This window comes from Podarcis liolepis (genome assembly GCF_965112155.1).
Source record: "Podarcis liolepis genome assembly, chromosome: 3".
NCBI lineage: Eukaryota > Metazoa > Chordata > Lepidosauria > Squamata > Lacertidae > Podarcis > Podarcis liolepis.
This window is the reverse complement of record NC_139557.1, coordinates 40,920,077-40,937,145: the sequence shown is the minus strand read 5'-3', so window position 1 is coordinate 40,937,145 and position 17,069 is coordinate 40,920,077. Positions and strand designations below refer to the sequence as shown.

The 17,069-nt window shown below is 44.1% G+C and overlaps 1 protein-coding gene and 1 long non-coding RNA gene across 7 annotated transcripts in view; one reads left to right on the top strand and one right to left on the bottom strand.

The window, feature by feature from the left end:
* Window positions 1-17,069, bottom strand: part of MYO6 (myosin VI) — a 108,147-nt gene that overhangs the window by 19,852 nt on the left and 71,226 nt on the right. For 5 of the 6 annotated variants that reach the window (XR_014524663.1, XM_083497424.1, XM_083497425.1 and 2 more), the window contains exons 20-28: window positions 14,975-15,068; window positions 10,307-10,437; window positions 10,106-10,183; window positions 7,320-7,449; window positions 5,404-5,494; window positions 4,197-4,347; window positions 3,488-3,696; window positions 2,816-2,894; window positions 15-175 (exon numbers count right to left, since the gene is read on the bottom strand). Coding sequence is in view for 4 of the 6 variants with exons in the window: in XM_083497424.1 (XP_083353550.1) it covers window positions 15-175; window positions 2,816-2,894; window positions 3,488-3,696; window positions 4,197-4,347; window positions 5,404-5,494; window positions 7,320-7,449; window positions 10,106-10,183; window positions 10,307-10,437; window positions 14,975-15,068 (1,124 nt within the window). In the remaining 2 variants the exon portion in view is untranslated. Of the gene's footprint in view, window positions 1-14; window positions 176-2,815; window positions 2,895-3,487; window positions 3,697-4,196; window positions 4,348-5,403; window positions 5,495-6,085; window positions 6,610-6,870; window positions 7,450-10,105; window positions 10,184-10,306; window positions 10,438-14,974; window positions 15,069-17,069 lie in introns of those variants that run through there. The other variant, XR_014524664.1, reaches the window with a different exon arrangement.
* Window positions 7,516-11,765, top strand: LOC310704240. Its single transcript, XR_014524670.1, has 3 exons — window positions 7,516-7,612; window positions 9,837-9,896; window positions 11,590-11,765. It is a non-coding gene; the product is annotated as an uncharacterized lncRNA (long non-coding RNA).

The window sequence follows — 17,069 nt, the reverse complement described above, 5'->3', positions numbered from 1 at the left end:
ACAAAGTGCAATACCTGCGCAACCCGGGGTCCAGCTGAGATTCATCACTGATGAGTTCAGACTCACTCTGGGCAATTCTCATGGCCAGCTCATGGTCTCTGCGCTCTTGTTCCAGAACTGCCTGCTGCTGGTTCGCTTCTTCGCGTTCTTGTGCCAGCTGTGCCTCAACTTCAGCCTGGAGAGTGACGTAAAATTAAGTTACATGGGGAAACATTTCCCAAGTCCATACAGCCTGCTTCTGTAGAAAAATGATCACTTAGGTGAAACACACTGTTGAGTTTACAAAATACAGCCTAAAACACCTGCACTCAAATGGGTTACTGTAAGCCCACGGAGAGCTTGCAAACAGTGTGGATCAAGATGAGAAAAGAAATATAAGTTCAGTATAGGAAGCCCTTCATATGTTAATTTAGAATCCAAGATTTCATGATAGAAATCTTCAGAGTTGGGAAAAAGCAATACAGCTCACAGAAAATCAACAAATTTTAGAAGAAATTCTATATACCTCTCAGGCAAAAGACATTTAAGTGGTTTACATGACTAAATTATGGGTCCAGACAGCTGCAGAATTGTCTGCAATTGTACATAGCAGAGTTTTATCCATTATCTTTTTAAAAACAATAATAATGCTATGTAGTTGAGAATGCTTGGATGAGTTCATGAGAGAAAGGACTGCAAAATGCATTTCTCAAAGCACTTGTAATTACTGGCTTTTCTGTGTTCTTTTGCATTGCGTTATTCCAGAATGGTGTGTTTAGGGAGCTGCTTCTACAGGGAAATATCAAAAACTCACTCCGATGACGTCTTTCTTTTTTTATTGGCCGCTTGTGAATGAAACATAGCGACCATGCTACCGTTTCCTACCTGAAAAAGTTTAAATGAGTAGAATCTTCCATAGAATACATGACCCATGCATCTCTTACTGAAAGTGGAGTAACTGATGGTGTAGGTTTCCTACAGCTTGAGGACCCAAGCAGCTGTCATGTGCCAAAATACCTCTCTACCAACACACTCTCAACAGTCCGCTTGACGCTCCCTAATTCAGCAATGCCTTCCCAGAACGGTGGGCTGGATGACCGTCACAGACTGGCATCGGTTCTCCTTCCGATTATGGTATTATCGAGTAAATCTTCATTTCTGCAATGGAGACTTTCCCTATGCAGATCCCTACTTTGGATTACCCGGTGGCAGCAGACACAAGAAGGAAAGCCGATTGAATGTGGCCTAAGGAAAAGCCCCACTGAAAGGAACAGCTGCTCTGCTGCTATCGCCAAGTGAAAGGAAATCCACTGAAAGGTCATAGACTGAACTGAACAAGGCATCCCTTTACGTATATCAAGACCAAGGCACACAGTTAGCAGCATACTTGACTGACCAACCAACCAGTCCTGTGCAAGCGCCATTACCAGGAAAGGGTAATGGAAAGAATGAGGATTGAATAGCAGCAATTGATTATGCCCTCAGTTTGGTTGCAATGCATGCTTCAGCCTGGAAATGCACAAAGGGTGCCTTTTTTGTTGTATCTATAATCCCTTGTTTATTTGCATTATTTAAATGCTACTCAATAACGGCATTGCTCTATGAGCTCCTTGGAGGAAAGGTAAAATATGAATAATAAATAAAATAAACGTAACCCAGGGCACCAGGTGCAAGTAAGAAAGATCCTGCTGTTAGATCACTGATACAAAGCTGGTTCTCTGTCTTCAGCTCTTAAAATGTGTAGACAGAGATTATACACAGACTAGAGAATTAGCTACTGCAAGAAGCATGGAACTATTTAATTAGACATCTTTCCAGTAACCTAGTCAGTTACAGAACCAGTAAAAAATACAGAAAAAGTAGTGTCCTTGTTTATAACAGGGAACAAAGGATCCCAAAACAGGTAAAGTACCTTCGGTAGATGACTTTTCTTAAATGGAGCTTAGGTACACAACTCTATAAAAAATTTCCAGAACTGGCAGATCGGCAAAGCTTCATATATGCTACACATCCTTTAAATACATCCCAGCCAGGAGTTATTTAAACACAAAGCGGGCAAAGATTATCTTGAAATAATGGGTATGAGATCAACAGCGATCTTTTGCTTCTCTTAATTAAACATAGTTTAAGAGATTAATACAAAGTCACATTATGAAAAAGAAAACTGGTCTATATAACAAAAGAGTGCAGAACTCAGCTATCAAGTAATATACGTTATCATTATGATTCCACTAAAGAGCAGCCAAAAGCTTCCGCAAATGAGTGTTACTTTGTAAGGAATCTTTTTAACAAAACTGACATTTAAATCATGGTTTCATTATTCTGTCATATCTGTGAGTAGCAATAGCCCTCTCATTAAACCTCCACGCTCAAAACTGACACATTCCTCCTAGCAGGTACTTTTCTCTTTGAGGCAGCGTAATCTCCCTCTCCTCTGGTGCTCCAAATTATATTAATGTTAGTAGTGGATTTAAAGCACAGAACCAAATCTAAGGGCTGAAGCTCACGACTGTCTGAAATCTAGCTTGGTGGCTTGCATTACAACTACCTATTTTAACATGAACATTTAATTATTCCCTGTAGCAATATCCTTAAGGAAGTTGGAAGTCTTACCTGTTACTCTGTGAGGCCACTTCCTGTATCTCACCTGCCCTTTTGCCACCACCACCTAATTGTTCTATGCACACACACACACTCCAGAATCAACAAATTGTGACTCAGAACACTTGCTTTAGTATTACATTTGAGCAGGTTCCATTCAGTCCGTTGTGGAAACTTTGGGGAGTGAGGGCATGACTGTGAGACAAAGAAAGTGCCAGTAGTGCAACTGTCCCACCTGAATTCGTCTTTCTTCTTCTTCCCTTTTTTTCCTCTCCTCCTCTTCCTGTTTTCTCTTTGCTTCAATCTCATACTTTCTAGAAAAACAAAATTGACACTCAAAGAAAATGAATGTTCAGGAACTGTTCTGTCCCTTCCCCTCACTTTACCGTTACGTCATTGTTTTCTCCCACAAGAAAGCAAACAAGTTTACATCAAGAGGAGTATTCCGGGGGGGGGGGGGGAGAGAGAGACACTCAAGAGACAGTCTCTTAAGAATACAGTTTCCTTGGGATTTAGTCTTCTATCTATGGTTAAAACAAGGATGGATCTATCTGGCCCTTGGGCTTGCCCCAGGCCACACTGCCCACCCCCATTGAGTGATTTTGTCTGGTCAGCTCTTTCATTTTCTGGAGGGCAGAGGGCGGGGGGCATGTGCAATAACCTCTGGCTTTTCATGTCTGGAATATCACCTACTGTTCCTCTGACCACTTTTGCCTTTGGCTTCATACACCACTGGCATGAAGCCCCTGAACAAGTTTCCCATGAGGGAACATGGCTGAAAAGGTTCCCCCAGCCTGGATCTCTGTAGGATAAGTTTCTAAGACGGAAAGTTCACTTTGGATGGTTGTCCATGCCTGTATTTCTGTTGGCCTTGGCCCTAGAACTGGCAATTGCATTGGACACTCACAGTCGTCTTTCATTCTCTTCCTTCTTCCGACGTTGCTCCTCTTCCTCACGCCTCTTCCGTTCTCTTTCCATTTCCTCCTGGATGCGCCGCAGCCTTTCTTGCTCTTCTTCCTGTTGCTTCTTTTTCTGCAGTGAGCCCAGAAGCTGCTCTGAGCTTCTCACAAGACCATCATATTCCTTCTGGATCTGCTGCCTAGGCATTTCAGTGGCCTGCAAAACAAACCATTAGTCACTAGCCTTCATGGCTGCAAAAAATGTGCTTCAAAAAGAAACGGCAACGGCTGCTGGAATTTCAGAGACGATGAGAGATTGCTGAATAAGATATTCAGTAGCGTGTCCTAGGAAAATCCTGTTTCCTCACTCCTTTAACAATGAGCAGAACCAGAAAAAGGCTTGTAGAAACAAGGGGGGGGGGAGGCACAGAATTACACAAAGTAGGAAGAAATATGCATATTTACATGCTTTTTTAAAAAAGCTATCACACAATTCATCTTTTCTGTGTGCTGCATGGATCATTAGGGTGCCAAATTTTAAAGATTTAGCATGAAACACTAAGCGCCTTGCATATTTTTAAACTTAACTCTTAATAGGAACTTGATTCTTAATCCATCAAATGCCTTCCAAGGCCTCATCCCTAAGACCAGAAGATCTGCAGGACATAATATGCTCTCAATATGTTCTCTTACCTTGCTCTCAATATGTTATCTTACCTTAATCTTGATCATCAAAGCATCGATAGACGTTTCAAGGTCCTTGACCTGCTTGCTCATTTCTGCTTTCCCCTCTTTCAGAGCACTTACTACTTCATTGAATTTATCAAGCCTGTTCTTCAAGGTGCGGACCTTTATTAGCCCATCAATGCTGTGAAAGGAACATTTCTCTACATTTCAGAAAAGGCTCCCTCCTTTGAGAAGCAGACAGCAAACATAGAGTGAGATCTAACATCAAGCAACGGGGCATCTACTTATATCAGGGGATACTCCTTCCTCTCCCCTTCTGGGGGACCCTGGTGAGGAGCACATTTCTGGGGGGTTGTGTGAGAGCAGCATAAACACCAGAAGCCCTGTCTGTGCATCCAGATTTCCACTGCACAAACTATTTGTTGAATTTATATGCTGCCCTTCATTCCAAGTTCACAGAGCAGTACACAGTAGGTATCACTGGATGTTAGCTATGAACCGCTGTCCCATGCTGTGCCCTCAGGTTCCCCTTGGACAAAGCCATGGAGTTCAAAAGAAAAATTGCAGACAGGGTAACAAGCAGAGCAACTGCACCAATCTTATGAATTCTGTCTTGCATTGCAAGTTTTATGGCACACAGGGACTGTGATGGAAGATACACATTTTTTTAAAAAAGTTTGTTGCGTTACAGTTGTTTTTCACGCCTGGCTTTATTCCAGTGCTGTTTTTAAAGTGTTTAGGGTTTTCTCTCTAGGTTCCTAATTCTATACTTCATAGCTGAAACTTATTTGTGAACCGCCCAGAGATTCTGTATTTTATTTTTGCAGCTGGGCAGTTCAGAAATGTTGCAAATACATCACATAAATAAGTAGTTTTGAAGGCTCCCCTGAGCACTTAATCTTTCCCAAGATGAGGGAGGGCAGCACCAATAGAACTGAAGTCTTGCCCACCCACCACCCATCCTTCATAATGCTAATTGCTGTGTGTGTGTGTGTGTGTGTGAGAGAGAGAGAGAGAGAGAGAGAGAGAGAGAGAGAGAGAGAGAGAGGGGCCCTAAGATGAGCAGTAGAGCATCCTAGAAGGAACACCCCTAACATCCCTTAGAACTCTTTCCCAGGCTCTCAAGGCCTTGGATGGGATGTACAGGTTCTGCCAGCAACAAAACCGGACGGGTCATTCAGTACAATGGTATTTAGGAGTGGGGTGCAAGCATATATATAGGATTGCTTCTTCTTACCGTGGTTTATGCTTTCTCTTGCACAGCCACATACGAATCGTCTTTTGTATTTTAATGCAGGCACCGGCTCTGTATTTTATTTTGTTTTTCACTGTGAAATACAAAGAGAAAATTGAAAGACCATCACAAATATGCAGGTAGGGCATAACCCCGGTACAAGACAGCCAGCGTGGTGTAGTGGTTAGAGTGTTGGACTAGGGCCTTGGAGACCAGGGCTCAGATCCCTGCTCAGACACGAGGCTGACTGGATGATCTTGGGCCAATTGCAGTCTCTCGGCCTAACCTACCTCACAGGGTTCTTGTTTTGAGGATAAAAGGGGAAGGAAGAAAACTACGTATGCCACCTTGAACTCGGAGGAAAGGTGAGGTTTAAATGTAATGAAATAATAACAATATATAATGATGCTATAAAATGGGAGTTGGGAAGGTAGGGCAAGCAGATGACAAAAAACTTCACGCAATGTTGTTTGGGTTTTGTTATTTAAAAGCAAACCCTGGACCAGGGCACCTGTGTCCTAACAGATGTTGTTGGAATTTAACACCCTTCATCCCTAACCACTGACCATGCTGGATGCAGCTGATATGAGTTGCACTCCATCACCATCTGGAGGGTCATCAGTTCCCCAAGCTCGAACTAACAGATGTCGTCATTCCCTTTCCTCGCTTGTGGTTAAGGCAACTGTGGCCGGCAACAATTCTTGTGTGAGCAGTACTCATGCTTCTGAACAAATTTACCTGGCTATGAGCCCCACTCCCATGAGTGGGAGACTTAAATTATAATGCATGGGGCCTGCTGGATCTGACTAAAAAACCCTCAAAACCGAGCATTGGGTGACCAGTTTCCAGTAAGCTCCCAAATTAAGAGTACAAAGTTAGCAGCCCCTGTTGTTATTTTTCTACCAGCTTCTGGTATTTAGAAGCACACTGTGCCTCTGGGAATTTGATCATTCAGTCTATCTATTAATCTATGAGCATTTCTCAAGACCCCTCTCACCCAGGTGTGCAGCATTTTTAAGGCCTCTAAACCAGGGATGGGTAACCTGTGGCCCTTGAGATGCTGTCGGACCCATCAGAGCCAGTCACTATGACCAATGGTCAGGGACGATGGAAGCTGCAGACCAACAATACCTGGAGGGTCAAAGGTGTCCCATCCCCTGGCCTAAACTGACAGGCCATCGCAGCAACTTGTGATAAGGAATTCCACAACTTAATACAGGGGACAGCAACCTTTTTCAGCCGTGGGCAGGCCCACCGTCCCTCAGACCATGTGGGGGGCCGGACTATATTTTGGAAAAAAATAATGAACAAATTCCTATGCCTCACAAATAACCCAGAGATGCATTTTAAATAAAAGCACACATTCTACTCATGAAAAAAACACACTGATTCCTGGACCGTCTGCGGACCGGATTAAGAAGGTGATTGGGCCGCATCCAGCCCCCGGGCCTTAGGTTGCCTACCTCTGACTTAATATATGGGCATAAGAAGATCGCCTACAGGATCTCATCTGTCTCATCCACTCTGTCCCATTCCCCATGATCCCCAACCAGATGCCTCTGGGAAGTCCATAGGCAAGATACAAAGGCACCAGACCTCTCCTGTTGCTGCCCCCTAGCAACAAGTACTGAAAAACATCCTACCTCTGAAATAACCATCCTGAGTAGTAGCAACAGCTAAGCTAGTGCTCATCAGGGCATCTTGTGGCAGTGAATTCCATAAATAATAGAGTCCATAAATAATGCACTGTGTGGAATGGCTGTTCTGAACATACCCCTGATCCATTTCATTGCATGCTCCAGGGTTCTAGTATTTCCAAGTAAGTGTGCTTTAAGAGTCTGCACATTTAGGAAGCTTTCAATGTTGACTCACAAATACCCCCCTCCAGACATCCCCCCAAGAGACCCGTGAATACATACATTTAATAACCGACAGAGAACACCACTGGACCTTCTTCCAACGACTGCAGATAAGCCAGTGGTTGACTCGTTTAACCAACTCAGCAAGGTGATCTGGGTCAGACTTCATGATCTGATCAAACTCTGCAAACTGAAAGTGGACACCAGCATCACAAAGAGGAAATCATTTACATGACAGCTGTTTTGGAATGTTGAGGGGGCTCAGGTGGGGTGAAGCACAAACAGAATGTTGTAACCATGGCAGTGAAGGCCATGGCCATGGGGGGCGGGGGGCCTTCTGGGCTCTATTCAAGGTGATGGTTTTTACATTTAAAGCCGGACTGTGATGGATGGATAGATGGATGGATGGATGGACAGATGTTAAAAATAAAAATGGGCCTAGGGTCCTTTAAGGACTGCCTGATTGCTTAGACTCCACCTTGATCACTGAGACCATCTGATGAAGCACTTCTGGTGGTTCCTCACTCCCTTGAGGTTCAGCCCAGGGACTGAGCATTTAGTGTGCAGGCCTCGCCCTGTCAAACTTGACACCAGTAGAGGTTCAATAGGAACCACTGCTCCCTTCAGAAATCTTCTGAAAACTTCTTGTGTGTGTGTGTACAGGCAGGCCTTTACAACATAACTCTCCCCCCCCATCCTCTTTAATCAATCGGTATTTATTGATGTTTTTAAATGCTGTTTAATGGGTCTTTTTTGTTTATTTTATTTCTATAGGTTGTATTCCACCTTGTGGGTTATAAATGAATGAATAATAATAAAGAACTAAATAGATTTCCTTGCATGACTCACATGCACTATAGATCTGGCTATCTCAGTGTTTCCCAACCACTGTTCCGCGGCACACTAGTGTGCCGCGAGATGTTGCCTGGTGTGCCACGGGAAAAATTAAAAAATTCGAAAGATTTTTTTTTTAAGTCAAATTTTCGATTGGGGCACTGTCACTAGATGACCCCTGGGGTTCCCTTCCTCCCTCCCTCTCTGCGCCTCCCTCCTCCTCCTCCTCCGGGGAGGCCCTTCCTGGCTCTCGGCCAAGGCTTGGCGGCTGCCACTCACTCACTCGCTCGCCCACCCGTCCCTCCATCCCTGCACCCGGCCTCTCCCCCTCCGTCCCCGGCGCGGGGGCTGCCGGGATCCGTAGTCCCCTTGCCCTTGGGCTCCGCGCCCACGCGGGGTGCGCGAACTACGTTTCCCAGTGTGGCCTGGCGGGCCGGGCGTTTTGTTTGAAGCGCTCTTCTCCCGGCCATGGAATGAGCGCAGCGGCGGCAGCCGGGCGGGCAGGGGCTCTTCCGCGCAGACCCCGCGCAGCCTGCCTGCGCCCCCGCGGAGATCGGGCGGCAGGATGGAGCCCGGGGATCCCCGCGGAGGCAGAGCGGCGGAGGCGGAGGCTGCCCCCCCGGTAGGGCTGCGTCGGGGTTTTTTTATTTTTGCAATGCTGCATCTGCGCCGGAGGGGACGCATCGGACCGCGGGGAGACCCCTTGGCGGGCGTGCAAGGCAATGCATGCGTGCAGGCGTTGCATGGAGTGCAGTGCAATGCAATGGCAACGCGGCACCCTGCATGCATGCATGCAACTTCCACCGGCGCTCCGGACTTGGCAGGTGAGGGGGGTCCCCAGTGGGCGGCAGAGAGAGCCGGGAGGGCGGAGGGGAGCCGGGGGGGAGCAGCGCTGCTCCCCGAGCCGAGCCCGGGGGGAAACTTCGGCGTCGTTGCGCCGGGTGTTGGAAGCGGAGGCTGGCGGGGGCCCCTCACCTGCAAAACCTGGTCGCCTCTCATATATTTCGTGCATTGCATTCATCGCCCGCTTTCTCCTCCAAGGAGCTCCCGGGGGCGCGCGTGGTTCTCCCCGTGTTATCCTCGCAACAACAGCCCTGCGAGGTGGGTCAGGCGAGTGGCCCAAGGGAGCACCCAGGGATTGTCCTGGCCAGGTGGGGTGATTTGAACCCTGCTCTCTGCCCGGTCTTCGTCCTCATTTAGCCCCCACATGTGCATGACTGTGCATGACTGAGGTTTTTCCCCCTCGTCTTGGCTATGGTGTGAGTCTGTGCTGTTAATTAATGGGGTTCTGCCTTCGGAGAAGATGAGCCAGCCCTCAAGGAGGTGATTATGTAATTTGCTAGCAATTCATGTCCCTCCCGGCGTGACGCTGCGCGCTGACGTCACGGGGCTGTAATGGTGGTGTGCCTCGAGATTTTTTTCATGAAACAAGTGTGCCTTTGCCCAAAAAAGGTTGGGAAACACTGGGCTATCTGATGGTCTGGCAAACTGCCTTGCCCCAAGTCTGAGCCAGCAGATGAGGATACAGCTGCGAGAGCAATGAAAGAGGGCTTTTGCAACTGTAGCCTCAATAATAATAATAATAATAATAATAATCTCTCTAAGAAAGTTTGTTATCTCCCCTGGCTTTTTGAAAAAGGTGTCAGTCCTATTTGTTTACTAAACCTTTTGGCGCCTAAGGCTTTACTGCTCATTGTGGGGTTTTAAACCATTGCTCTCATTTTTTGACTTTTTGTGTTCCAGAGATTTAGGTTTTTAAATCTGCTATAAGCCAATCTGATTACATGGAGAAGTTTGATCAAGGTATTTTAAATAGATAAGTAAATAAAACATGGAAATGGCATTGCTAATATCTGCATCATCAGAAGAGACAAAATTAAATTGTGGTTTTGTTTTGTATTTTTTAAAAACAACCCAGCTTTCACGTATCTTAGTTACCAATTACTTTACAGAAAGAATGAGTAGAAAATGTTCACATTCATCAACTCTCCTTGGATAACAATAACACTTACCTTGCCAGGTCTAAAAAACACTTTGGTTAATCCAAATTTATAATCATTTTCATTTAATCCAAGGGCTTTGAAAAGTGCCTGGGAGAGGAGAAAAACACTTTGATGAATAAATCCTTTGAGAGGACAAAGATTTCAATGAATATCAATTCTCTATGATAAAAAATACAAAAGAAGTGTATTTAGCATTCTAGACGTTAATACCTTGCAGAAGAGTCTAGGATCCAAACGAGACAGCTTTGCAGGCATGTACTTTTTGTACATGTTATATAGCTCATGGAATGAGGCTCGGGATGGGAAGCCACCTTGCATCAAATCCAAAACAGACACCATGCCTAGAGAAACGAGCATGCAAAAACATGTCACCAATTAAGTTAAAAGGACACAGCTGTCACTCTCACAATGCTCTGGGGCGGGGATCATTAAAACTTTGCAAGCGTTGCACATTTATTCTGAGACACAGTGACTGGCTGAACATCACCCAAGGACCAACATATCCCAGGAAGCCTCGGTCACATTTTACAGAAGGGAATGGCGAGAGTGTCTGTCTGTACTAGTAGAATTGCTCAAAATCAGATCAACTGCTCAAAGTCAGATCCCAAGTGAGTCACATCACATCACCACATACACCAAATCTTCAATACTATCAAAGGTGTCAGGAAGTCCAAAAGGATCAATAGAATAGCAGAGTTACTCAAGCATAGCAAGGGTGTAACAATTTGGAAATGGCAAGCAGGCAAGAGCTGGAAAATACCCACTCGACTCAAAACCTTTCCCATGAAGACAGACTCACTGGACTGTTTGAAGGGGAGTGAGGTTGAGCAGGGATGACATGAGCAAAGGTATAAGGTAATCTGGTTGTCTAGCCTCCTGAACGAGATTTAAAACTTCCAGTTCTTGTATAGACTGGACTCTAATTATAACGTGTGCATGGATATAATGCATCCAGGAGTACACAAATGCACATATGCTGGATATTTGTGTACCGAAGTTTAATATTTTATTTTAGAGACAGTGAAATTTCTTACTGGGTGTGCTATTAGCTATTGATTTATTGCCTGAAATTTGTTTTTGTTTGTTTGTTTGTTTTGTGAGAGTCGCCTCTTCTGCTAAATTTATATTATTCTGTCCTGGCTAGGATGGTTTCATTTTATCAACTGTTTTATCTGTTTTTATAAGCCTATATTATGATGTAACCTGCCCTCATGGTGAAGGGTTAGCTAAGAACTCTTGTACAACAAATCAATAAATGCAACCTTGGAAGAGAAATCCAAATAAATGGGAGATGTGCAGTCTATCATGTGGCTAACAGTCCTTTCTATTTTAAAAAAGGGGGGAGACAGAAGATGCTCTCTGCTGTATTTATTCTTGGAGACATTCATGTTATTTTAATTTCTCCCTCCCCTGCTTCTCATATTAATAAGCCATTTATTTTTAGCATGTTTCTCCCCCTTTAAATTTGCATGAACTTGTTTCTCAACGAGAAGATGGAAACAGAAACCCATAAAAGAAAACCACAGCTTGCGAGCAACACAGAAGTACGGAGTTTTATTACTTCCCCACCTCCCTCTTTCACAATACTTGCCAAGAGCGATCAGCCTTCAGATTATCAGCCAAAAATGGTGTCAATAGAACCCTAATTAAAGCAAAGTTGTTAAGCGTTTGTGACTGATTTGCTAAATTAAACTTTAAATGTAACTTGACATGACAAGCAAGAGGGAGGCTTGCCAAGATGAACCAGATGCTTAAAGTCTCAGGGCCCCTCTGGCATGCTAAATTAAGAGAAAAGCTGAGGTGGCAGCTAATGAAAACTGGAAGCCTAACTGGAAATGAGGCTTATTTCAGAGGAAATTAGGTGCCTCCTGAAAACCCATTCTGTATCCCAGATTTTCTGATGTCCAATCCACAGCTCTGCTTGCTCCCCAGATGACAGCGAGTGAGAGCATTTTGCCTAGACTGGCAGAGATTTAGGCTGCAGTCCTATGCATAATGTACCTGGGAAGTAGTTCCACTGAAGTCAACGGGGCATACTTCTAAGTAACGGAGTATAGGTTTGCGCTATTATTTGTCACTTTGCTACTCATGTATCCAAAGTGACTTAGATGCAAAATAACCACCAACAGAAGTTAAACAATTAAAATGCTAGAGAAGGCACTAGCTCTTTGCGCATGTGTGACTTGAGGCAGGTGTAGCCCAGAGTTAGGTAGGTACACACAGGATTTGTGAGCAGTGATGAAAAGTGGGTGCACTGGGTCTATTGCACCTGAATTATAAACATTCCAGTGGGGAAAAGGTCCATGAATGTCAATGGAACCTCCGGCTGGGTGCATTAAGGGCTGCAGTCCATCTTATGAATGTATCTGCAGAAGTAAGGTTCACTGAATTCAGTGGGCGCGGCTCTCAGATTAATGCACTGCAGCCTCAGAGTATATGAATCCACATACTATTGATTTCACAGGTTTGGAGTCAAACCTTCCTGCTCCCATTAGAAAAAGCTTACTTTTAACAGAAAAGGGAAACATTTTGATCCAATCCACAATACCAGAAAAGCATCCTGATTTGGTGAGGTTGTGGCTTCTTTTGAATAAGTGTCTAATAATAATAATAATAATAATAATAATAATAATAATAATAATAATAATAAAAAATTTATTTCTTTGTTTATACATACATACATACATACCCTGTCCATCTGGCTGAGTTTCCCCAGCCACTCTGGGCGGCTTTCAAACGAGTGTTAAAAACAATACAGCATTAAATATTTAAAACTTCCCTGAACAGGGCTGCCTTCAGATGTCTTTTAAAGATAAGATAGCTGCTTATTTCCTTCACATCTGAAGGGAGGGCGTTCCACAGGGTGGGCGCCACTACCGAGAAGGCCCTCTGTCTGGTTCCCTGTAACTCGCAAGCTACATTACTCTCAAATAGTTTTAAAAAAACAGGTTTCTAATGTCATCATTAATGCCGATTTTTCCCCCTCCAAGAGAAGTCATCATGGACAAGCCATGCAGGAATGTGGACAACTCTTTTTATAAAAAATAGAAGGAAATAAATACATCTCCTCCAACTACTTTGGGAATTTGGCACAAGAACTCACAAGGAAACTAGTCCTATAATTTACATGAACCTCAAAAAAGTGTGTGCCTTCAATGTTTGCTGTCATGACACATAGCTTTGACTAATTACTACTCCAGGAGGTGCTAATGGGGTCTCTCCATGTGGTCATGTTGACTAGGGCGGATGGAGTTCAACAACATCTGGAGGGCACGATGCTGTCTACCCCTTATCTACTTCCTTGTTTTTATAGTCTAAACCACTGAGCCTCTTGGGCTTGCTGATTGGAAGGTCGGTGGTTCGAATCCGTGTAACGGGATGAGCTCCCATTGCTCTGTCCCAGCTCCTGCCAATCTAGCAGTATGAAAGCACGCCAGGGCAAGTAGATAAATAGGTACTGCTGTGGCGGGAAGGTAAACGGTGTTTCTGTGCACTCTGGCACTCATCACAGTGTCCCATTGTGCCAGAAGCAGATTAGTCCTGCTGGCCACATGACCCGGAAAGCTGTCTGTGGACAAACGCCGGCTCCCTCGACCTGGAAGCAAGATGAACACCACACCCCATAGTCACCTTTGACTTGACTTAACCATCCCAGGGGTCCTTTACCTTAACTTTTTTTAGTTTGACCCCAGTGTCTAAATATGTAGCCTCTGGGCTACCTGTTACAGATTTCTTTGCTGCCCTCTGCAACTGGATTTCCAGGAGTAGGGGAAGTACAGAACTAAGTATGATCTGACTTTTTGTTCTTTAAGGAATGAAAGGGGCTTGAGAAAGGTGGAACCCCTCTCCTACAAACACGGCCTGCTGTTTTTCTCTTCTCCTTCCCTTCCCTTCTCCTTGATGCCAGTGCACAGAGCAAGACCTCAAAGTTGGATTTGTGAAATACCAGCTCTGCACTAAAGATCTAAAGGGATATACTGGCATCTTCCATGACCACCTCCCCAATGCAGTTATTTTACATTTGTTGGGGTGGTGAATCTGGGGTGTGAATCTAAACTGTAAACTTTTCGTAACAGAATTTCCATGCAATGCTTCACAAAGAACTGCTATATGGAAGATTAATTAGTATAGCAGTAATTAGATCCAAATCCAATATATGCAAATGGGAGGACAGCAATATAAAATATTTCAAAGGTGCTCAGGGGATGATGGCATGGTGCTCTCTTTCTAATCTGATAATGCATTATGATCTCATGCTCAGACCGTTACCATTAAGCTTCCCTTTTACTGTAGACAAGATTGTGACATGGCATTTTAAGAATGGACAGGTGCTTTCTGGTTGCTGAAGCAGCTCTCACCAAGCAGAGGTTCCTGCTGCAAGAAGAAGGGCTTTGGGCTGATTCTCCTTTTTACCTGCAGCTCCCAGCACCACCTCCCATGCTGCTCTTGAGGATCACCCAACTCTTCACAGCAGATTTTCAGGAAATACCAGTAGGTTGCAGAGTGAGGGAGGAAGTGACCAAAAAAAAATCCCCCTTCGCATGGAATGTCCTGCGAGTGGGAAGTTTCAACCCAATCCAAGTGCATAGAATGCCCAGTTCTTTCCTCTTTGCTTTTAAAATGCTTATGTGAGAAACAAGGATTAAGTTGTTGCCCTTTAAAAAGTAGCTGGGTTAACTAAGAATCAATATTATCTCCCACTTATTGTTATGCACCAGTAATCTTGCTGCACTGGCAGAGCTTTGCTGAAATTAAAAAGTAACCTGTTGTTTCTAATTAAGGAAGACTTGTCTAAAGCCCTGTTGTTACAACTCCACATGAGTCTTTTCATCTACATGACAATCGTGCTACAGAACTGAACAAGACACATCAAGTTACCTGAACACTGGAGCTGGGAGAGGATCTGGGCGCCTTCAAAGTGGTGGCTTGTCATCTTTAAATTAGGCTTGATACAGCGAATAAAGCTAGACCCCTGTTGGAAAAGACAGCAGGTTGGCAACATCGCAAAAATACATGCAAATCACTTCTAAGTAAAATAATAGATTTTGAGGCTTCAGGCTTTACCGTCCCCATATGAATCCAACTGCCCATTAAAACCTCAATTATTTCACCTTCTGAAAAGCTGGCGTTTAGAAGCATTATCTAAATCAAACTGCTCTTGTACCATATTAGTACATATTAATATTTTCTCCATTGTTTGGATCCTCTTCTTTGAGGGGGGAAAAGGGGGAGAGCAAGACAGACAAACTTTGCAAAAGATTAAACTTCCTGTACGTTCAAAAAGTTACACACCTTTTGAAGGAAGGCAGCCAGCTCAGATCATCTGAGAATTGGATAAAGATTCTAAAACTGAGCCTTTCCCTTTCTAGATACTACCCCTCACTTCTTGACCAGTATTTTTCCTCCAGGCTTCTATGGTAAAAGATACCTTGTTTTCCCTTTTAAGTAAATGCAAATACAGAGAAAGGCACAGGAATATTTTACTCTTTGAAGAACAAGGTGCTTTGCAATAGTTTTCCCTAGCTAAAGAAGAATTCCTCTCTCCTTTTTTTTATTGAGACTAGTACTGATACCCAGAACTCAAGTGCCTTGGGAAAGTTACATTTCTCAGGATCCCTTGCAGTAGTGTACAAATTCTGAAAAAGGAATGAGGGAGGTTGTACTGCCGCTGCTGCAGTTAACAAAAAAACCCAACAAAATTTAAGTGGGGACAGAACTACAGGGCAGACCACAGTGGCTTTTGAGAGAGTACTGAGTAGTTTTCAGGCCACTGCATTCCTGATGGTGTTCAGAGAGTGTGGGTGGCAAGTTCTGAATAGGATCTGGAATAAACTGATGTATATATTTCCAATAGGGGGAGCAGCTCAGTTTATAGATACAGTGGTGCCTCGCAAGACGAATGCCTCGCAAGACGGAAAACCCGCTAGACGAAAGGGTTTTCCGTTTTGGAGGTGCTTTGCAAAACGAATTTCCTATGGGCTTGCTTCGCAAGACGATAATGCCTTGCGAGTTCCTGCGGGGTTTTTTTCCTCCCCCCCTTTTTCTAAGCCGCTAATCCATTTATCAGCTGATCTGATCAGCAGATAAGCCGCTAAAAGCCGCTAAAAGCCGCTAATAGAGCTAATCCGCTAATCCGTCAATGGGCTTGCTTCGCAAGACAAAAAAACCGCTAGACGAAGAGAATCACAGAACGGATTCTTTTCGTCTTGCGAGGCACCACTGTATTGGGGGAAGAGAGTTCACTCATCACTACTACTCACTCATCATGGGGTATGGAGAGGATAAAATATTTTGAGCTTTAGGCTGAGCTCTGAGATAGAACAGATGCCGTCAAAATAAGGCATTTTTTAATCTGTCTACACAACTTCAGAGCCATAAAGCAGCATCCCAAAAGGCTGATAAGCATTCATTTATTAAGGAAGCATTTAATGAATACATGAATTGACAAGTCTGGCTCGAGGTCTTTCTGAGGGGCTCTTAAATCAACTCATAATTATTTGGCAATTATGGCCAGAACATCTCAGACACTTATTCCAAACATCCAGAGGACAATATACAAATAAGACTGCAGCTAATGAATGACACCATCAAAAGACAGTCCAAAAAGCTTGAAGAACATTTACTCTTCCTCTAGAATCTCCCTTTTCCACCTCCCAAGTTTTCATCTGGTTTTGAAGTGCCTGTTATATCTAGGCAAGAGAGGCAGAGAAAACCAGCTTTCATTATTTCACAGCATTTGTTCACATGCTGCTTGAAAAGAACGACATTTGTTCATCAATTTAAAAGGCTCCCAAACCCTGTCCAGATTCAATAGTATTGGGATGCTCCTTCCACAAGCATTTTTTGCTCTGTCTCTCTGTCACATGCACAGCTTTATCACATCACATGCATGAGTTGTGGTGGCAGCTGCTGCTGGGTGGACAACACACAAAAAACACACCTTAAATCCATATCTGGATGTGTTGGATACTAT